Source organism: Phyllobates terribilis, unplaced genomic scaffold (assembly GCF_046119375.1).
Source record: "Phyllobates terribilis strain yellow unplaced genomic scaffold, ASM4611937v1 Scaffold_4__5_contigs__length_816908805, whole genome shotgun sequence".
Classification (NCBI taxonomy): domain Eukaryota; kingdom Metazoa; phylum Chordata; class Amphibia; order Anura; family Dendrobatidae; genus Phyllobates; species Phyllobates terribilis.
Genome location: NW_027362764.1, coordinates 217,477,070 through 217,500,292, shown reverse-complemented (window position 1 = coordinate 217,500,292; position 23,223 = coordinate 217,477,070). Strand labels below are relative to the sequence as shown.

Sequence of the window (23,223 nt, the reverse complement as noted above, 5' to 3'; positions counted from 1 at the left end):
GCAGAGGCGGCCGCATCTGCTCAAATGGAGTTAAACAAGGCCATGTATGAACCTCAGAAAGGATCAAAGGCACTAGGCCAATGTTCAGACTACAAGATCAAGCATAGAAAGGGGACATCATAACTGATCTTTGAAGGAATGCTCTTTAACCCCTTAATCAACCAGTGGGTTTTTTCATAGCATAAGTCTGCTGCCGTCTTCTGGAGTCTCTGCTCTGAAACTCCTGCAAACCAGGGAAAACCAGGGACCCCGACAAGAGGTTTATTAATACTTCAATCTTTTCATTTGCATGTTACATAGGAACATCTGAAAACATGATTGAGTCCCAACAGTCAGAAGGGGGCTTCATCAGAGAAAATACCATTGCAGGAAGTACAGGGATTACACTGAAGAAGACTGGGGTAAAGTTCTTTTTTCTGATGAAGGCCCCTTCATTCTTCCAGATGTCTCAGTGTCTGAAGGGGGCTTCATTTGAGAAAATAACTATCCCTATGCTCTGTACGCCCAATCTCGGAACTGCAAAGTTATTTTCTCAGATGAAGCCCCCTCCAGACACTGACATTTTCTACATGTCCCAGTGTCAGATTCCCTGGAGAAGGAGGTGTCATGTCAACATTAAAGCTTCCTGAGACCATTCATGTGTGGGGGCTTATCTACGGAGTGGGCTCACTTATAATTGTGCCTATGAACACTGCCATGAATAAAAAACGGGATCTCTTTTTTTGGCTTCCTACAGCAATAAACATCTGCTCAATTTTACTTTTCCTGCTACTTGTAAGCCTAGCTTTATTCAGGTTGCAGACATTGCACTATGGGCTGGGCAATAATATATATGTTTTAGTATGATTGCAAGTATAATAAATATTTCAATATATTCTTTTTAGTATTCAAGATCTTCTCTAAAAACTATATACATCTTAATATGTTCCTCTCGACACTCATTTTCCTTCATGCTACATGGGAGATCACCTTATATTTTTATTCTGCCCCATAGTTTCATATTTGGTTTATTTTACTCACTCATGGTCTCTTTCACCTTAACTGATGCTTGACGTCTTCTCTTACCATCTAATTAGATCTCATTTTTTTCTGCATCTAGAAACCGTTCCACCTATGTTACAGGATACTTTGTATATCTAAGATGTCACTTATAAAACAATTTTTATCTGGTCATCATCTGCTATGTTTGTGCGACGCCTGTGTACCTTCTACTATCCTTTGATGGTTTTTTTGTCATCTTGTACCGCCTATGTATTTAGCACTGCTTTATGATGGCCATAGTCACTCGTGAGATTATGACATCTTAACTTTACTGTGCAGTCTTTGCATATGTATTAGACTTCGCCCATGGTATTCTATGAATATATTAACATAACTTCTTTTTACTGTTGTTTTTTTCATATACTCTACATGCTTATTCTTCACATTATTAATTACATCATCCACCACGTGACGCAACGTCTTGCTCTACCCTTTTCAGGCTCTAACAAACTGCATCGTTGTATTACTTTATTCGGCTCTATAGGACGTCTTGCACCACTCTCTCCTGGTCTATGTAACATTTGTCACTGGGGCATATTTCTTTTTCTATATGTATTAGTATGTTTTATATGTTTATGCTTTATGTTATGCAATGTTTTATCTTCTTCATAGTCATACATTTTATTTTTGTTGGGCCGATTCATATATGGGCCCTTGCGGCTAACTGGGCCCACATGCATATGGCATCTCCATGTCGATGTCAAGCATCATCTGAACAGGCTCCAATTATCACACCATTTATAAGATGTGACTCGCTCAGACATGTTCAATGCATTGTGCTGGCAAATTTCATGCCAATTGTCTTATCTTTTGGTCTGTTATCCTTTATTTATGCCCTTCTCTTATATATTGCTGCTCCTACATACACATGGTACGTGACCCAACTTTCCCATACTGATTTCTTCCTTCCTCTACTCCTACATACACATGGTATGTTTTTCAACTAACAACTACTACCCCCACTCATATTAATGGCCTTGTTTACTTGACCCTTGAATATCTGGCATCTGGCTTAGCCTTAATCAGCTGATCAAGATGAGCATAGACAACTCCCCTCTGATTCACAGCTGAATACGTTCTGTAGCAAGGAGTCTGCTATAGACGTGTCTGCAGTGCATTGCCTTAAGTGTGAGAAATATGAATTATACCTGAGTTGGAACTGAAGGTAACTGGATACTTGGACATTGTAAACAATGTTTGTGTTTGTTTTCACACTCACCCCCATAATCCTTCACTTTTTATAACCACCCCTAATCCCTACACCTAGCAATGAACTCTTCACCTCTCCCTCAATCCTCCCCAGTCACCTCTCCTCCTCCTCCTCAGAACTATTCCTCAACATTCAATTTTGTGTCTCTAAGCACAGACCGCCACCTCATGCTCTCTCCTGCTCCCACCTACTAACACTTTCTCTGCTCCTCCTCACTGCTGGCGATATCTCCCCAAATCCTGGCCCTCTTCACCACATCCCCAGTGTCACTTCCACCTCCTATTTACAAACCATCACAAACTCTCACAACCCTTCTAACCTCATACACATCCACCCAGCCCCCACTTCAGCATTCCCAGTAACAGGAGCTCTATGGAACGAGCGCTCCGTCTGCAACAAACTTTCCTACATCCACGATCTTTTCATCACTAACAAACTTTCCTTCCTCTGCATCACCAAAACCTGGCTCACCCCCTCTGACACTGCCTCTCCAGCTGCACTTTCGTATGGTGGAATCCACCTTTCCCACTCCCCCCGCCCCATTGGCAAGCATGGTGGAGGAGTAGGTTTTCTCCTGCCAGATAACTGCTCCTTCACCCAAATCCCACTGCCACCCTCCGTTACTCTCCCCTCTTTTGAGGTGCAGTGTGTGCACATCTACTCCCACTCCAACCGGCTGTCATTTTCCATCCCCCAGGAACAGCCACCACCTTCTTAGACCACTTCACCACCTGGCTACTTCTTCATTTCCTTTCCGCTGACATCCCCACTATCACATCATGGGTGACTTCAACATCCCCATCAGCTGCCTCTAAGCTTCTGTCCCCCACTTCCTCCTTCAGCCTTACCCAATGGTCTTTCGCAGCCTCTCACAAAGATGGCCACACTCTGGACCTCATCTTCACCCGCCTGTTCCCTGTCTACACCTCTAACTCACCCCTCCCTCTTTCTGACCACAACCTACACATTCTCTATAGCAGCAAAAAGGAACAAAAAAACGGCACCATTCAAACCGCACTCGCTCGAAACCAGAAGATACCCGGACTGGAGCCAGCCCACGCTGTGAGAAACAGGTGCACAATCCGAAGAAGAGATATCCTGAGTACAGAACATAGTAGATGAAGATGGCACTCTGCAATACCGTAAGTGCGATGAAACAAGAATTTTATTCCAGAAGCACACAATTAAAACATGGAGCTGGGGAAGCAGAGATGAGGATCTCCGCTTCCCCAGCTCCATGTTTTAATTGTGTGCTTCTGGAATAAAGTTCTTGTTTCATCGCACTTACGGTGTTGCAGAATGCCATCTTCATCTACTACGTGCTCTACTTACATTCTCTAGCCTCTCCTCTCCAGGTCCACAATCCCCACTTCACAAACTTTCATACCCTCGCAGAAATCTTAAACACTTTGACCTACATTCACTCTCTGAATCCCTCCTCCCTCTTACAGACATCAATTCCTTACATGATGTAGATGTTTCTGAAGCTTTATATAGCGCCAAAAGAGCTGCAGCTCTCAATTCGTTCGCCCCCCTCACACATACCAAAGCTCACACAATCAACAGGCACACCAGCCTAACCAAAGAACTGCGACGGGCCTCTAGGGTTGCTAAGCCTAGATGGAAAAAGTCCAACTCCAATGAGCACTTCATCACATTCAAACAGTCCCTCACCACTTTTAAAGCCCCCGTCTCACATAGCGAGATCGCTGCTGTGTCACGGTTTTGGTGACACAACAGCGACCTCACCAGCGATGTCGCTATGTGACACTTTGCAACGATCAGGCCCCTGCTGTGAGGTCGCTGATCGCTGCCAAGCGTCCTGGACCATTTTTGGTCGTTGCTCTCCCGCTGGTCAGCACACATCGCTGTGTGTGACCAGCGGGAGCAGCGATCAGGCTGGTAACCATGATAAACATCGGGTTACTAGGGGCACACGCGCACCTAGTAACCCGTTGTTTATCATGGTTACGAGCCTGCTAAAGTGAGCGGTAACCTCCTGCTCACCGTAGCAGAGTGGTAACCATGATAAACAAAGGGTTACTAGGTGCGCGTGTGCCCCTAGTAACCCGATGTTTATCATGGTTACCAGCCTGCTCCTGCTTCAGCAGGCTGGTAGCCAGGAGCAGGATATCGTGGAAAGATTCTTTCCACGATGTCACTGCTCCCCTGATCGTTGGTGAGCCTGCCTGTTTGACAGCTCACCAGCGACCACATAGCGACGCAGCAACGATCCCTGACAGGTCGTATCGTTGTCAGGATCGCTGCAGCGTCGCTAAGTGTGACAGTGTCTTATGTCCACACTCACTGCAGCAAAACAAACAAACATACTTCTCATCTCGCATATCCTCCCTGTCTCACAACCCTAAACAGCTATTTAACACTTTCAATTCTCTCCTCCCCCAGCACCTCCTCCCTTTCATCTCAGTAGAAGACTCTGCCTCATTCATCAAGCAGAAGACTGACACCATCAGACAAAGCTTTTGCCTAAAGTCCCCCCTGCCCCACCTCACACCTTCTCAATCCTCATTCTCCAAAACCAGCTTCTCCACCATTACAGAAGATCAACTTTCCTCTCCATATCACACCTGACCACCTGTGAATTTGACCCAACCCCGTCCCACCTATCTTCTTCCCAACACTAACCCACCTCTTCAACCTGTCACTAACAACTGGTGTCTTCCCCTCATGCTTCAAACATGCCTCCATCACACCCATCCTCAAAGCCCTCCCTTAACCCATCCTCTCTGACAAGCTGCCGCCCCATATCACTTCTCTCCTAATGTCACGCCAGGTGAGAGTGCAACAGAGGGGAAAGGGAGCCCAGACACTAGGGAAAGGGGGAAGAGGTGACCTCCTAATCTGGACTAGCGTCACCCTGTCTCGGACTAGCGTCACCCTGTCTCCCCCCAACGTCCCTATACCACCTCCGCAGCTATCGCCGATCGCGTGCCTCGCCCTACTATCCCTGGCGTAAGGTAATAGCTGGAAGTGGAAGGAGAGGAGCACTAGTCAACCTCCACTAGCAATCTAAAGACAAAAGGGAAAAAAGACAACACAAGGGAATAACAACTTAGCTTTAGAAGAAACTCCAACAGGGCACACGACCGCAAGACTCCAGAGAGGACGTGATGCTGTTTCAGCCAAGTTTCAAGTAGAAATGAGTATTACCGGCGACGCCCACCTGGAGAGATCAGATATATATACACCCAGGCCAGAGGGAGGCAGTCGCTGGGTCCTAAAGACAGCCTCCTACCTAGGCAGCTGTCTGCATTGCCAAACGTGGAGATCTCCTGTAAACCACTGCAGGACGACTGTCTGTCACCTCTGACACACCCGTGACACCTATGCCTCAAAACTACTGTAATAATATGTCCACTTTGAACTGTCCTCACACCTCTACTCCTGCTCTCTCTTTGACAGCCTCCAATCTGGCTTCCAGCTGCACCATTCTACTGAAACTGCCTTGACTAAAGTCACCATCGACCTACTAACTGCAAAATCCAAGCAACACTACTCTGTCCTCCTCCTCCTAGACCTGTCATCTGCCTTTGACACAGTGGACTATTCTCTCTTACTACAGACTGTCATCTCTCAGCATCACAGACTTGGCCCTATCTTGTATCTCATCATACCTAACAGACAGGACATTCAGTATCCCCCACTCACACACCACCTCCTCATCTCGCCCCCTATCTGTTGGGTGTCCACCAAGGTTCAGTTCTAGGATCCCTGCTCTTCTCCATCTACAACTTTGGCCTGGGACAGCTCATAGAGTATCATGGCTTTCAGTATCACCTCTATGCTGATGACCCACAGATCTATCTCTCTGGACCCGATATCTCCTCCCTACTAACCAAAATCCCACAAGGTCTGTCCAATATTTCATCCTTCTTCTCTGACAGATTTCTAAAACTTAACATGGACAAAACTGAATTCGTCATCTTTCCACCTTCTCACTCAACCCCCCCCAACTGACCTATCCATCAATTTCAATGGCTGTTCACGCTCCCCAGTCCCGCAAGCTCGCTGCCTTGTGGTAACCCTGGACTCTGATCTCTCCTTCAAACCACATATCCAAGCCCTTTTCCACTTCCTGCCAACTCCAGCTCAAAAATATTTCCCGGATCTGCTCATTCCTCAACAACGAATCTGCAAAAACACTAGTGCACGCCCTCATCTCCCGCCTTGACTACTGCAACCTCCTGCTCTGTGGCCTCCCTTCCAACACTCTTGCACCCCTCCAATCTATCCAAAACTCTGCTGCCTGACTAATTCACCTGTCCCACCGCTATTCCACGTCCTCTCCTCTGTCAATCCCTTCACTCGTTCCCCATTACCCAGTGACTCCAGTTCAAAACCCTAACCACGGCATACAAAGCCATCCACAACCTGTCTCCTCCATAAATCTGTGACCTAGTCTCCCAGTACATACCTGCACGCAACCTCCGATCCTCACAAGATCTACTGCTCTACTACCCTCTTATCTCCTCTTGCCACAATCGCATACAAGATTTCTCCCGTGCATCGCCCCTACTCTGGAACTCTCTACGCCAACAAACCTTCAAAATGAACCTGAAGACCCACCTCTTTTGAAAAGACTACAACCTGCAGTAACCATCGCTCCACCACACCGCTGCACGACTAGCTCTACCCCCACCTACTGTATCCTCACCCATTCCTTGTAGACTGTGAGCCATCGCAGATAGGGTCCTAGCTCCTCCTGTACCAGTCACCGTCACAATTCCTTAAAGACCATTGTAATTGTTTTTGTACATATACCCCCTTTTTAATATATGTTAAGCGCCATGGAATAAATGGCGCTATAATAAATATTATTATTATTAATAATAATATTTTTCTTACAATACATCTGGACTTTATGCCACCGTACTGTGACCTTGGTATACATGGTTATATGACTAAGGGTTTATATAACATTTTACCATTATTACACTGTCTGGTATGTATGGTGTATATTTGACCTATACTTATAAATATTATATTTGCTTCTGTATCACATTTTGAAATTATCCTATTTTTTTTTTTTTTTATTACTATCCCATTGGTCATTATATTGGTTTTATTTCCCTATTTTAGCATTTTGTTTGAATTTTATGCTCTTGGACATACAACATGGGTTTGCCCTTCTGCATCTGTGCTATTATATGGCTCTCATGATTTCACTCTATATATAGTAGGGTATTGTTCCCTTGTTTGTATCCAATATCCAATTGCATATGATTTACACCTGGTCACACTAGTTACTGTAAACATTCATCAAACTAAATTTGACGCGAGTTTCTGTCGTGTCAGTGCCCAACTATTACTTATACAGTAGAGTCTCTATTGGTTTATATTACCTTTGGATTTCCTTGTTGATACTCTGGTTTTTAATTGTTTTTAATCTTGGAATATTGTTATATCAAGAAATATTTTTTATACATATAGGTGCGCATTTTTTTCTGTACTGCTTTTTCCTCTTGTAAAGAAAGGTATCTAAAGGTGCTCCAAGAGAAACTTCTCCCAAAGATCCAGGAGTAATATGGTGATTAACAATGTTTTTCCCCCCCAAGGATGGAGCACAATATCATAAGGCAAAGTGATAACTACATGGCTATCACGGGTGTATCAGGTTTGACAGACAGTCATTCTGGATCCGGCTGTAGGTGGTCTCTGAGCTTGGCTTTACAGGCACCTTCTTGATCCCTTCATCTCTGGAGTGTAGTGGTATCTTTTTTTCGCTAGAACCCAGTAGTGATCTCCACCTTCTGCTGCTAATTGACACACCCTTGCTTGATATAGATATAGATCTATCTATCTATAAACTCTCAGGTGCGTCTCCAGAGTCACCGGCGATAGAACTATTTTCCCCTGCTCAGGCCTGGAATACTAGCAGTCGGCTAGTGTCTACTTGGAGTTTCTTAGTGTATTATTGTTGTCTTCTCTCTGGTGTCTTCCCTGGTCTGTTTTCCTTGTTTGTCTTTAGATGCAGTGGGGCCTGACTAGTGCTCATCCATTCCACTCCCTACCTAAGGCATAGCTCTAGGGACAGTTAGGGATTAGGTAAACTGCTTGGCAATAGGTGCGGAACCTATTTAGGGAGGCAGAGGAGTCATGGTGTTATAAGGTCTGCCTAGGGTTCTCCACTCTTCCTTTCCCTAGTTGTTGGGCTTCCCCCCCTTTCCCATCATCATACACTTGGTCCTTCCCTCACCTAGCGTGACAGTGGCTCAGTGAACAAAATATTGAAATTTTGGGTCTATGGCCAGGAAACTCCACAAATCCCAATCCTATAGAGAACCCATGGTCAATCCTCAAAAAGTGAGTGGACAAACAAAATCACAAATTGTGCTAAACTCCAAGCAAAGATTAGGCAAGAAAGCACATAGGTAGTCTGTGACCCAGGAACCAGGCTGTGAATTTATGCTTAATATGTAGATCTCAGACTAGTAATCTACCACCGTGATACTGATGGCAGCATCAAATTGATGCCAACTACTTTTAAACATGAGAAAATATACCGTATGTCTAGAAGTGAAAAGCACTGGGGGAAGGGGAACAACATGCTCTGCTTTTATGACTGATGAAGACATGACCCTTTCCTACACTGCAAAGCGTTAAAGACTCCTGTGGTATAACCAGAATTTATAAGCTTTAGCTGCTTTACAATTCGCATTTGTTTCATATAAGGAAACGGAAAAGATTGCATAATGTTTTATTACACCTTCGGTATGTACATCACAGACTAGTAACTTACCACTGTGATACTGACGGCATCGTCAAATTGATGCATTAAGATACTGATGACAGCGGAGGCCAGCAGGAGCATAAGGAGCGGGTTTTTAAACTAAAAAGAAAATGGATTCACATTAGGTTGCTGACAGAGACATTAGAAAGAAATGGTCTAGTAAACTCACGCTGGAGACCCCAGTAACTAGCATGGTCTTTTCCCACTAAATAGGTTTATCATTATTCACAGCTATAAGGACGTCACCCGTACAGGCTACTGTTAGCTACGCAGTTGTGTGTCCATATACAATCTGCCATCATGGTGACCATGTAATTAGGATATCGCATAGGACAGCTGTATTCGTGGTGCGGAAGTTCAGAATGTGAGCAGATTACCATTTCAGTATTTTAAATGATTTGGAGCCTATGGCCCAATATTTTATTAGCATTGTAAATTGTAGGGACCTTATTTTATTTTTCTCTAGAAATGTGAAATCAAATTAAGATCTCATTGGAAGTGCAAGATGAAACCATCCTCATTCTTAACAATGGGTCTCTCACCTGTGCAATATATTTTTTCCATAATGGTTCATCTTCACTGATATCAAACTCATTCCATCCATGGGAGGCGCGCCTGTGACAGACCTCGGCATTTGCTAAACCGCTCTGGAGATCGGCCTGGGGTAAAATCAAAACCGCTATGAAACATGAGAAAATCTATGTACAGAAGTGAAAAGCACTGGGGAAAGGGATCAATACATTCTGCTTACAAAACTGATGCAGACATGACCCTTTTCTAAATTGCACTATGTCACTGACGCCTCCTGTGACAAAACCATAATTTATAAGCTATTGCAGCATTAAAGTTCGGATTTCTTTGTTTCTTGCAAGGAAGCAGAGAAAATGTCATAACCTACATGTTTAATAATTATTTATCTTAAAAAGGGAATGTCTCTCCAGGATTTTTGCCACCTAATCTGAGAGCAGCGTAACAGACAGACTTATTCCAGCGATGTGTCATTTACTGGGCTGCTTGTAGTTTTGTTAAAATCACTTTTATTAGCAGATCATCACTGGAGGACTAGTAAGCCTGCCGCCAGGTAGTCCTCCATATTCATGAGCCCTGTATAGCCCTGCTCCCACCACTGATTGGCAGCTTGCTGTGTACACTGCACATGGACAGAGCTGCCAATCAGTGGTGTGGGCGGGGTTATAAAGAGCTCAGCATTCAGAGAACTGCTAGATCGGCAGCATAGAAAACAGGGATTTTATCAAAATTGAAAGCTGTCCAATAATGATACATTGTTGGAATCACGGTCTCTCTCTCTACATTATGCTGCTCTGAGATGGGGTAGCAAAAACCTGGTGACAGATTCCCTTTAATGCACCATCATTTCCAGGCTGCTGTACTTGTGAAGAAGGTTTAACAGGTATGGGGGAGGGGTGGATGGTAGAAGCTGTATGCCAGTGAGGGGAGAGCAGAGTTTCTAGGTTGAGTATGAAGGTTTCAATCATGGAGGACAATCTGACGAGTTGTTGAATATGTACAGGTAAAAAGTTCAATTGGACATGATGTGTGAGGAGCAGTGAAGAGGAGAGAAAAAGGGAGATCTTGGGAGATTAGGTCAGAAATGGAGTAGCTGTAAAAACGGAAAAGCAAAGTAGAGGATTGATTGGAGGTGCACAATGGTGTTATATAGGAGGGCACAAAGAAGGCTAATAAGGTTGTGTACTCTATTTTTTGTTGACGTGAGATTGAGGAAAGGGCAGACTTGCGTAAGGCTTTTATTTTAAGGCGTCAGGGGGTAGTTTGAAGTACAGAGCAGAATCACCAGCAGCAGGTTTGGAGACGGTAGAGAGCCACTAACTGTTAAATGGGATGGGTAAAAGATAGGATTTGTCCAGGGTGAGTTTTACAAAAAGGGAGGAAGATATGGCTGATAGACACACTGGGATTCTGGACAGCATAGGAGTGGATTTGAAGGTCATCAGCATGGACCCATTATTAGAAGCTGTGGGCTTATAAGCTGTCTCAAAAAGGTATTGATGAAGAAGTAGGGGTCCTAGGTTGGAGAGGCACTAACAGAGGGGGAAGACAAGAAAGTGGTGTGTAAGTCGGAGAAGCTAAATGATCGATTGGTAAGGTATCATGAGATCCAAGATGAGGCCAGGCCTGTGATGCCAAAGGGATGAAAGGATTTGCGGTAGGAGGGAGCATTCAACAGTGTTAAATATGGATGATATCTGTGAGGAAGAGTAACTAGTAACTTTGAGGCTTTGGCAGATATGGCAACTTTGGATATGACAGGTTCAGTAGTGGTGGGATAGGATGTCAATTTGTAGAAGGTTGAAAAGTGTGTTGGATAAGAGGTAGGAAATGGGTTCAAAGTGTAGATGCTGTTCATAAAGTTATAAGGAAAGCCAGAATATTGATATGAGGAGACAGCTGGATCTAGAGGACGGGTCAAGGGATGGGTATAATGACCGCATGTTGATAGGTTAAAAAAAATGGGTTAGGGCTGGGATAAACAACAGAAAGGCTGGGGGTCAAGAAAGCAGATGGTGAGGAGTGATTTGGAGAGAAAGGTGGCGAATGTGTGTCTGCAATGGTGGGAAAGCAGGGATGTTTTGAGGGGTCAGAGAGTAAAGTTCTCTCTAATGTGGTTCATTTCATGTGAATGTCTAGAGATGAAAGGAATCTTCAAGTATGTAACTAACTGTTGGACTAAGTCTTTTGAAAAGGACTATATCTATTTCAGCTTTATTAAGGCCACATCAAAAGGTATTGTGAAGTACAATAGATACATGTTATATAAGGAACATAATATCAGGCTCTCAAAGTAGTTGCTCTGTCTTACCTTCAGAATCCAGGAAACTTCACTGACCGGCAATTCACTTGCTCTTTTTGAACTCAGTACAGGAATCATTGTAACATCTTCAGTAGTCGAGGTATCATGAAATGTTGATGCCTGAAGCAGAACAAACAATGGGTTCAAATGGGTAACCCAAAAATGAGAAGCTATAAATGAAAGAAATTACTTAGCTGAAAATTTGTAGATTTTAGAGGCCAGATGGACCACCCGAGGAGCCAGGTGGCTTTAGTAGCCAGACAGTAAGAATTAACTACAGTTAAAAAAAACAATCCAAAAAGTTAGGAACTAAATGTCTAATTTATTGGCTACCTGGCTCCCAGAAACTGGTGTATCTGTGCAGTCATTTGAATATTTTGATCAGTCCAATTTAGAGCCCAAATTTATTATGAATGGATGCCAAGACAAGCAAAAATATGCGACGCCAACTTTCTGCATGGTTAACAGAACTTCAGAAAATCATTTCGGAGCCAAAATCATCCAATTATTCAATACAAGTCAGAACGAGGAGGTGACGGTATCTTTAATAAAACATTTTCTCCTTTGATCCATACCTCTAAATACACTGCTCAAAAAAATAATGGGAACACTTAAACAACAGAATATAACTCCAAGTAAATCAAACATCTGTGAAATCAAACTGTCCACTTAGGAAGCAACACTGATTGACAATCAATTTCACATGCTGTTGTGCAAATGGAATAGACAATAGATGGAAATTATTGGCAATTATCAAGACACCCTCAATAAAGGAGTGGTGCTGCAGGTGGGGACCACAGACCACATCTCAATACCAATGCTTTCTGGCTGATGTGTTGGTCACTTTTGAATGTTGGTTGTGCTTTCACACTCGTGGTAGCATGAGACGGACTCTACAACCCACAGAAGTTGCTCAAGTAGTGCAGCTCATCCAGGATGGCACATCAATGCGAGCTGTGGAAAGAAGGATTGCTGTGTCTGTTAGCGTTGTGTCCAGAGGCTGGAGGCGCTACCGGGAGACAGGCCAGTACACCAGGAGACCTGGAGGGGGCCGTAGGAGGGCAACAACCCAGCAGCAGGACCGCTACCTCCGCCTTTGAGCAAGGAGGAACAGGAGGAGCACTGCCAGAGCCCTGCAAAATGACCTCCAGCAGGCCACAAATGTGCATGTGTCTGCACAAACGGTTAGAAACTGACTCCATAAGGGTGGTATGAGGGTCTGACGTCCACAGATGGGGGTTGTGCTCACAGTCCAACACCGTGGAGGACGCTTGGCATTTGCCACAGAACACCAGGATTGGCAAAGTCACCACTGGCGCCCTGTGCTCTTCACAGATGAAAGCAGGTTCACACTGAGCACATGTGACATACGTGACAGAGTCTGGAGACGCCGTGGAGAGCAATCTCCTTGCTGCAACATCCTTCAGCATGACCGGTTTGGCAGTGGGTCAGTAATGGTGGGGTGGCATTTCTTTGGAGGGCCGCACAGCCCTCCATGTGCTCGCCAGAGGTAGCCTGACTGCCATTAGGTACCGAGATGAGATCCTCAGACCCCTTGTGAGACCATATGCTGGTGCGGTTGGCCCTGGGTTCCTCCTAATGCAGGACAATGCCAGACCTCATGTGGCTGGAGTGTGTCAGCAGTTCCTGCAAGATGAAGGCATTGAAGCTATGGACTGGCCGCCTGTTCCCCAGACCTGAATCCGATTGAGCACATCTGGGACATCATGTCTCGCTCCATCCACCAACGTCACGTTGCACCACAGACTGTCCAGGAGTTGGCGGATGCTTTAGTCGAGGTCTGGGAGGAGATCCCACAGGAGACCATCCACAACCTCATCAGGAGCATGCCCAGGCGTTGTAGGGAGGTCATACAGGCACGTGGAGGCCACGCACAATACTGAGCCTCATTTTGACTTGTTTTAAGGACATTACATCAAAGTTGGATCAGCCTGTAGTGTGTTTTTCCACTTTAATTTTGGGGGTGACTCCAAATCCAGGCCTCCATTGGTTAATAAATCTGATGATTTTTGTGTGATTTTGTTGTCAGCACATTCAACTTTGTACAGAACAAAGTATTCAATGAGAATATTCCATTCATTCAGATCTAGGATGTGTTATTTGAGTGTTCCCTTTATTTTTTTGAGCAGTGTATTATTTTTTTTAATCAAACAATTCTGCATATATATCAGCCCACTTTTAATTTCTGAAAGCTTCCAATATCGGCAGGTAAAGATATGATCTCTGCATTTTCCGCTCTTACATCTTGGCTGTGGAGCTCTGTCCACACACCGTGTTAAAATTGAAATAACATAGATAAGATGATCGCCCCCTTATTTCTGAATCAGCGGGATACTAATGAAAGGAAAGCTCAAAAATATTCAAAATACAGCAGTAATTCATCATCACCTCCAGACAATGGTGGCAATATGTAACTTTACTGATCTGATCGTCAGGCCCTCAGTCCAAACATATAGATTATAAAAGATGCAGCCATCGCTTGTTGTGGAGGTTAGGGATGAGTAGCATGAACAATGGTTTATTTTCAGCTCTGGGCATAAAGAGAACTGGTCACGTGCCATAAATATGTTTTGTTTTTTTAACTATCGGAAATGCCACTATTTTCTGTGTATTTTTTTTTTCTTTTGTTCCTATGCCTTTCCGTTCCTGAGGGGTCCCTGTATATAAATCTAGTCTTTAGCCAACTGGCCGGGGTCCTCAAAAAAAAAAAAAAAAAAGAAAATATGAGCATGAAGAGTTGAAGACCACCACTTGGTCTAAACCAAAAATGTATTCTAGACCCACTTGGTACTGTACTTGTACTGCTGGATCTAAAATTATAGTATTTTTTTTTTCAAAATCTTTATTAGTTTTCTAAAGGTTTTTTCCAGGCGTAACCAAATAGAGAAATCATAGCAGAAAAACAAATTCTATATCTTATGAATACATTAATTCCAGAAAACAGCATACTAAAATTATAAAATTTAAAACAAACTTGTGATCAGATTATCATTGACAGCGCATGAACCACTGTTTAGATGTAGGGAATTTTTGACAGGTTGCAAATTTTAATATTGATAACATTTCACATTTATTTTAATTTTGATAGAAGCGATTATTTGCAGAGATGGTTAAAACTAAATCGGCTCACACAAAATTGTAGTGTGTACACATACCCTTGGGGAAATCAGATTATGAGCTCCACTTGTGACAGGAACAGGTGCGAGAACTATCATCAAGTGCTAGGGAATATGTTGGTGCTATGTAAAACAGGAAATAAACAGTCAAGTAGAAAGAACGATGCGCGTCGCCCGTTTGGTGCATTGTATAACGTAATATAATAAATATCATACAGCTTTGCCATCCTGGATAATTTAGACAGATACTTTCTCTCTCCTTGTGGAACCATAAAAGCAAAGACAGAGATACTGATGATGAAAAGCCAGGAACAACGGATCAGATTAGAAAAGCTGAAGCGAAACCTAAAGCAAAGTCCTAGAATGTGGTTCTCTTCCATATTGGCATGTTCCACTAACTTCAGCCTCATATAAAAGCGGCTGTGCCATCCTCGTGGGCTTCGCAGAACAGGCTTGTCAGTTAAAGGGGTATCCGTTGAAAACATATCAACTTGTTGATCGGTGAGGGTCCGTACTCTGGGACCCACACTGATCGGCAGATTAGGGAACTTTTATTCCTGTACGACACATGCTCAACCGCCGCTCCATTCATTCATTCCCTACGGGGACTGCAACCTGCCACATGTCCAGTAATCCTCAGTTAGAATGGATCCAGCAGCAATGTGTTGATAAAAAAAGTTGTGCAGACAACTTGTCTGCTTGAGAAAAACTGATTTCAACTGGATCCGTTTTTTTTAACATGGAAGTCTATGGAAAACAGATCTGTTAAATAGCCATCAGTTTTTCTCCCATTTGAGAAGCATCTGTTTTTTGCTTACTGGATCAGTTTCAAATAGATGATTAATTGAAAGTTCACATGTCCAGTAGTATATGGTAAACATTTACTTTTCCAACACAAGTAAAAAAAATGGATCATTTTCAAGTTGTGTCTGCACTACTTTTTTTGTCAATGTATTGCTTCTGGATCAGTTCTAAAGGATAATTACTTGACATGTGAATTTAGCCTTATTTCGTAATAAAAATCCCACTTTCAGCGAATCTGTGCAGGTCCCAGTGGTCACACCCCCATCACAAATTGGAAAGTTTGCTGATAAAAGATAAATGGGTTATACAATGAAAAGTTATTCTTCACAATAAAATTGTGATGTAGACTAGAAAGATAAACCTTTCATGACTGAAGAAACTGAAGTACACAGGAGAGTTTCTCTACAACAGATATTTTGACAATATAAATACACACACACACACAGTGGGTGAAAGAAGTATTGAACAAGTCACCGATTTGTTAAGTAAATATATTTCTAAAAGGTGCTACTGACATGAAATTATCACCAGACGTCAGTAACAACCCAATCCAAAGAGGCAAAGAAATTAAACCATAGATGTCCATAAGTTATGTGTAATAATGAGAAATAACACAGGGAAAAAGTATTGAACACATGAAGAAAGAGCTGCAAAAAGCCATGGAAAGTCATGACACCAGCAAAAATCTATCAGTAATTAGAAACCAATCCTGACGCTTAGTGAAAAATAACATCAGCTGGTTCAACTGATGGTCTATAAAATGGTGTCTCATTACCAAAGTGTCACACAAGAAACATCTCATCATGGGTAAAGCCAGTGAGCTGACTCAAGATCTTCACAACCTTATTGTTGCAAAGCACACAGATATTTGCGCGCGCATGCTGGATCCCATTCTTCCTCAGTTTATTTATTGATTGGGCACAAAAATAAAGAAAGGTTGGCAAGTGGGAACACCTACTTTAAATCAAAATGTTTTCTAATGTATTCCATGCGTTTACACGTTCCAGCCATGGTGTGTGTGTTTTTTTTTTTTTCATTTTGTTGTAACTGCAAAAAACAGTTTTGCCAGAAAATGCCTGTGGACAACACATCATGGCACTGTACAATCCCTTTATTCATGGAATTGCACAGATAAATGATAGTGGACAGCAACACAATACTTGCAATCATTAGAGGGGCAGTTTTCCATAGACTTTTTCTACTGACGAGGTGACTGTCTGCTCTTTAATTCTGCTTCCAACTTTGGATTCTCCTGGAATTCTTGGCAGGCAATGTGGGAGCACAGAGACACATCGGCAATGCAATCATTGATTTTACTCCTAAAGGCCCCGTCACACTTAGCGACGCGCAACGATCCAGACAACGATACGACCTGTCAGGGATCGTTGCTGCGTCGCTATGTGGTCGCTGGTGAGCTGTCAAACAGGCAGGCTCACCAACGATCAGGGGAGCAGCGACATCGTGGAAAGAATCTTTCCAAGATGTCCTGCTCCTGGTTACCAGCCTGCTGAAGCAGGAGCAGGCTGGTAACCATGATAAACATTGGGTTACTAGGGGCACACGCGCACCTAGTAACCCGTTGTTTATCATGGTTACCACTCTGCTACGGTGAGCAGGAGGTTACCGCTCACTTTAGCAGGCTCGTAACCATGATAAACAACGGGTTACTAGGTACGCGTGTGCCCCTAGTAAACCGCTGTTTATCATGGTTACCAGCCTGATCGCTGCTCCCGCTGGTCACACACAGCGATGTGTGCTGACTAGCGGGAGGGCAACGACCAAAAAAAGGTCCAGGACATTCTGCAGCGATCTCACAGCAGGGTTCCTGATCGTTGCAAAGTGTCACATAGCGACATCGCTGGTGAGGTCGCTGTTGCGTCACCAAAACCGTGACACAGCAGCGATCTCGCTATGTGAGACGGGGGCTTTACTTTAAAACTATTATTTTCAGCACTTGGAAGGAACAATAGCAAATATCAGGATCATCAAGAGCAAACACAATCCAAACACAGCCTGTTGGTAGACATCTTGACGTCTATCATAGCGGCGTTGCCTCCTGTTGAGATTTAAGGCCCCGTCACACTAAGCGATGCAGCAGCGATCCCGACAACGATACGACCTGTCAAGGATCGTTGCTGCATCGCTAATACATCGCTGGTGAGCTGTCAAACAGGCAGCCTCACCAGCGATGAGGGAAGCAGCGATATCGTCCACGATGTCCTGCTCCCCGTTACCAGCCTGCTGCTGAAGCAGGAGCAGGCTGGTAACTATGGTAAACATCGGGTTACTAGGGGCATACGCGCACTTAGTAACCCGATGTTTATCATGGATACGACTCTGCTAAGGTGAACAGTAACCTCCCGCGCACCGTAGCAGAGTGGTATCCATGGTAAACAGCGGGTTAGTAAGTGCGCGCGTGCCCCTAGTAACCTGATGTTTACCATGGATACCAGCCTGATCGTTGGTCCCGCTGGTCACACACAGCGATGTGTGCCGGCCAGCAGGAGGCCAATGACCAAAAAATGGTCCAGGACACTTTGCAGCGATCAGCGACCTCACAGCAGGGGCCTGATCGTTGCAAAGTGTCACACATAGCGACATCGCTGGTGAGGTCGCTGTTGCGTCACCAAAACCTTGACTCAGCAGCGATCTCGCTAGCGATATCGCTATGTGAGACGGGGGCTTAATATATAAATCCCAACTACCTCAACCAGCGGGGGCCACTGGTTGAGGTAGTTGGCCCTGGAAGTCTCCAAAGTCGCAGCTGTTCTATCCCAGGCGAGTGGAGAAGGAAGGGTGAGACTATGTAATGTTGTACCATCATGGGTATTTGATAAGCAGTTATGCTGGAGATAGAGACATTTCTTACTTCTTGTGTGTCACTGTTCTCCACTGCCCTTATCTAATCTTATACTTGGTTAACCTCATGCTGCCCCAACCCCCCTACTTACAATGTATGAAACAAAGTGAAAATGTGTTGCAAATTTTTAGTAGTAAAGCTCCTCCTCTAGACTAGATGTTTACTAGGTGTGTGTCTTCCAAGCATCTCACAGCTGCTACTCAGAAGAGGAAGACTGTAAGGAGTATTATCCTTTCAACAAACTTTGCATCAGTTAACTGTGAGTACATGAGGAATAACAGTATTACTGACCACTATATCAGTTGTACGACCTGGCAATAATTTTGTACAATTGTTTTTAGGAAAAACAATTGTCATTTGGATTGTGAATGCAGAATTAAAAACCTGAGAATGTCAAAGAAGCGTCACATTAAATCAGCTGTATTTGAACATTTCACCATCACTCAAGATAGAAAACATTATGTCTGTCAGTGTATGACAAATGATCCAGACGAAAACAAATGCTGTGAAGCCAAGATCAGTGCATATTCAGGCAAAGATAAAAATGCTCCTACCAGAGCTTCTAATCTAAAGAGACATTTACAGCGCTTTCATCCAGAAGTACTGAAAGCAGTGGATGAGAAAGACTGCATCCAAACCAATGAACCAGTGCCCAGCTCTTCCAGCCAAACAAAGGAGCAGAGAACTTTGCAGCCATCAGTTGCAAGATATTTTGTCAGTGACAAAGTTACTGTGACAATGACAGTAGATACATTTAAAAAACAGATCATAGAGCTTGTTGTAAAGGATAGTGTGCCCATTTCATTATTTTCACAACCAGCTTTTATGTGTCTGAATGGGGAAATGGCCCGCAAGCTTGGTGTTTCTCTGGAGAGCGAGAGTATTAGAAAATTAGTAATCGAAGAAGCTTTCAAACAAAAGGAAGAACTTAAAAAAACTCTCAAGGGATGCTTTCTGTTTCTTAAAATGGATGCCTGCACACGTCACAGAGTGAACTATTTTGCCATCAATGTCCGATTTGTTTGTGACAAAAATGAAATAGTTACCAAGACATTGGCAGTAAAAGACACCAAAGCTCATCACACCAGTGAGTTTCTCCAGGTCTTGGTGGAAAAGGTTCTGCAAGACTATGAACTTAAAAAAGAGCAAGTTCTTTCTGTCGTAACTGACAATGCTTCAAATATGATAAGTACTATTAAGCTAATGAATGAGAGTAACGATGGTGACCAGCAGCTAGAAGAACATTCTGGGTCCACAGACACAGAAATGTTTGAAATAGAGGAACACAGTATTGTAACTGAGGAGCAAACTGAAGTTGCTTCAGATGAACAGCAACATGATAGTTTAGATGATCTTGTTGAACTGTGTCAATACGTTCTTTCATTCATCACATGCGCTGTGTTGTGCATACGCTACAGCTGGCTATAAGAGACAGTCTGCAAAAAGGACATGCTGCTGCACTGATTGGCAAGGTGAGAAAATTGGCTACTGTTGCCAGAACCCCTAAAGTTGACTCAATTTTGAAGAGACGTGCTGGAAAAGGGGCAATTATTGATCAAGCCACACGATGGGGCAGTACTTACTTAATGATTCAGCGCTTGGTTGAACTGAAAACCTTTCTTGTAGACATGGCTAACCCTCAACTGACGCTAAATGAAAGTCAGTGGAATTAGGTGACTGAGCTGTAAAAATTGCTAGAGCACCCATTTACAGTGACTAAAAAATTACAAGCAGAGGACTTAACTCCAGGTATTTTCTTAAAGGAGTGGAAGAACCTGATGTTTCGCCTGTCCCAAAGAGGAGGGTTAATTGCAAGTGGCATTGCTACATCAATGAAACAGAGAGGAGCTACTATTACAAAATAACATTCTTTTGGCAGCTGTTTATGTAGACCCAATGCATCGGATTCTTCTAGATGATCAACAGCTAACTAAAGGAAAAGAAGCTCTGTTTGAAATAGCAGTAAGGATGAAAGGTTTGCAGAACAGTCAGGAGGAACAAGAAGAATTTGGTCGTCCTGCCACATCTTCACCCTCATCATCAACTGATGAAGAATTTAATTTCGAAAAATATTTGGATCACAAGGACCGTGCAAAGCGTTCCCGCATAGAAGAAGAGTCATCCCCATCAAAGAACACAGCTAGTGCATTTCAGCAGAATTTTTCATGTGCACGAAAAGAAATTGAGAAATTTGACCATTCATCAAAAAAAACAGTGCAACAAGCGATTCCTCTGTATCCTGACATTGTCAGAGATGGTGCCCGAGTGGTTACTGCTTTGCCACCAACCCAAGTTAGTGTAGAGAGGTTGTTCTCTGCTCTCAAAATAAATAGATCAGATTTGAGGGCATCCATGAAGGAGGATCTGACAGAGGCAATACTTTTTCTGAGGTCAAATTTATAGATTTCTTCTTATTAACTGCATAACAGTGTTTATTGCATATTTACTTACAAGAGTTTATAAAAGTTATTTGCTATATTCTAATTGTATTCTAATAAATATAGTTTTTGCTCTAAGTGGTCTGATACTTATATGATGGTGAGAAACTGAATAAGCACGATGTTAATATTTTACAACAGTAAATTTATTGTTACGAATTGGCCATTTATGAAGGAGTCGGAGCCGAAGTCGGAGCCCAGAAAAAATCCAGGAGTCGGAGTCGCAACTGTGGCTTACCGACTCCACAGCCCTGATTGCCACACTGTTTTACCCTCACCCTGTAGCGTTACACCAACTCAAGACCCTGAGTCTTCACACCATCTCTCCTGACATCTGTTGTGGGGAGAGTCGGATGGTCAATGTACATATCAGACAGTCATCAGATTCCGCCTACTTTCATTTAATGTGCATGAGTGGGAACACATAGGAACCAGGGCCGTGGAGTCGGCAAGCCAAACCTCCAACTTCTCAATTTCCATGACTCCGACTCCCTCATACATGGATCATGTTTAAGTGATAAATTTACTGTAGCACAGCTTCATCTCAGCGAAAAGTCTAGACCCCAAAATAAGGAATAGGACATTTCATAACTTTCCCAAATTCTTATGAAAAAAATATTCCCAGCAAACTGCATTGAACTACTGTACCCAATTTATTATATATTTTAGGAGTTGGAGTCAGTCCATTTTATACCAACTCCGACTCCACCAAAACGGACACAGAATCCGACAGACTCCACAGCCCTGATAGGAACATGAAATGAGAAAGTGACTGTGCCGACAAAGTGAAATCACCGCCACTAAGGATGAATTCAGACATCTACGTGGAATGGTCAGATACAAACACTAGAGAACACAGAGTACATGGCATAAACAGAGAAAACTTTATTAGAAGTAGGAAAAATCTTATTAAAAAGTACAAGTTACAAGTACATGTGAGTTGCGGAGCATATCAAAAAGTAGAAAAAAAGGCCATAGTTGCACTGCAGCTATGGAGACGAAAAGACCATGCAGAAAAAATATTCCAAGGGAAAATCACAATACGATTTAATAAATAGATACGTATTCCCTAAGCGCAGGGCTAACAGGGCCTATATAAATAGTAACACACTGGAATTGGGGACACAGGGTATTATCACTCGGGAAGTCAATAAGGATCTGGATACAGAAAAAGCTACTTACGCGAAACGCGCGTCGAGGATTGCGGGCCCCACATTTGTTCGCTCCTGCCCTGCCAGTTCATCCTCTCTGCCTTTCTGTCCCTGGTATTCACATTGGTGAGTTATTTGCAATGTTCTGCATATACATGTTCTGGATACTCTCTCACTACTCGATGCCTCGAAGCTTGTTATATACATAGTCTGTATCCAGATCCTTATTGACTTCCCGAGTGATATACCCTGTGTCCCCAATTCCAGTGTGTTACTATTTATATAGGCCCTGTTAGCCCTGCGCTTAGGGAATACGTATCTATTTGTTAAATCGTATTGTGATTTTCCCTTGGAATATTTTTTCTGCATGGTCTTTTCGTCTCCATAGCTGCAGTGCAACTATGGCTTTTTTTTCTACTTTTTGATATGCTCCGCAACTCACATGTACTTGTAACTTGTACTTTTTAATAAGATTTTTCCTACTTCTAATAAAGTTTTCTCTGTTTATGCCATGTACTCGGTGTTCTCTAGTGTTTGTATCTATCTCTGAGTAGGCTATCTATCGTGGATGTTGAGTATAAGTCGTATTTCTACTGTACTCCACATCCATGCTATTTATGTTGGTCGATCTGTTTATAACGTGGTATGGTCAGAGTATGGACCACAGTGTGCGGACTGAGGCGGTCTAGCTCAGCTCTGGAGGCCCGCAGCCAGTCTGTGCACAGACTCAGCCCAAGGCTGGGGTCACATCGAGATAGAATCGGCCCGATTCTGCTCATGTCACTTAAATCAAACGCTGACACAGTTTGATCCAAGTGTCACCTAAGTGTGATCCGATTCTTGAATCGCAGCACAGGTGCAGGGAAGACTTAGAGATTAATTTCTCAATTTTCTCCATTGTCTGGGCCCGCAATAATCGGACTGCACTTGGATGACAGCCAAGTGCAGACTAATTTTTCACATTCACCCACAGACCTGTATGGGTGCATGTGCTCTGATAC

General features: G+C 43.3%; 1 protein-coding gene across 3 annotated transcripts in view; it reads right to left on the bottom strand.

Annotated features, from left to right (window-relative positions):
* Positions 1–23,223, bottom strand: part of ATP2C1 (ATPase secretory pathway Ca2+ transporting 1) — a 185,299-nt gene that overhangs the window by 71,964 nt on the left and 90,112 nt on the right. For 2 of the 3 annotated variants that reach the window (XM_073678079.1, XM_073678078.1), the window contains exons 2-4: positions 11,842–11,952; positions 9,545–9,661; positions 9,012–9,101 (exon numbers count right to left, since the gene is read on the bottom strand). In XM_073678079.1, the coding sequence (XP_073534180.1) occupies positions 9,012–9,101; positions 9,545–9,661; positions 11,842–11,952 (318 nt within the window). Of the gene's footprint in view, positions 1–9,011; positions 9,102–9,544; positions 9,662–11,841; positions 11,953–15,008; positions 15,093–23,223 lie in introns of all 3 variants that reach the window. The other variant, XM_073678080.1, reaches the window with a different exon arrangement.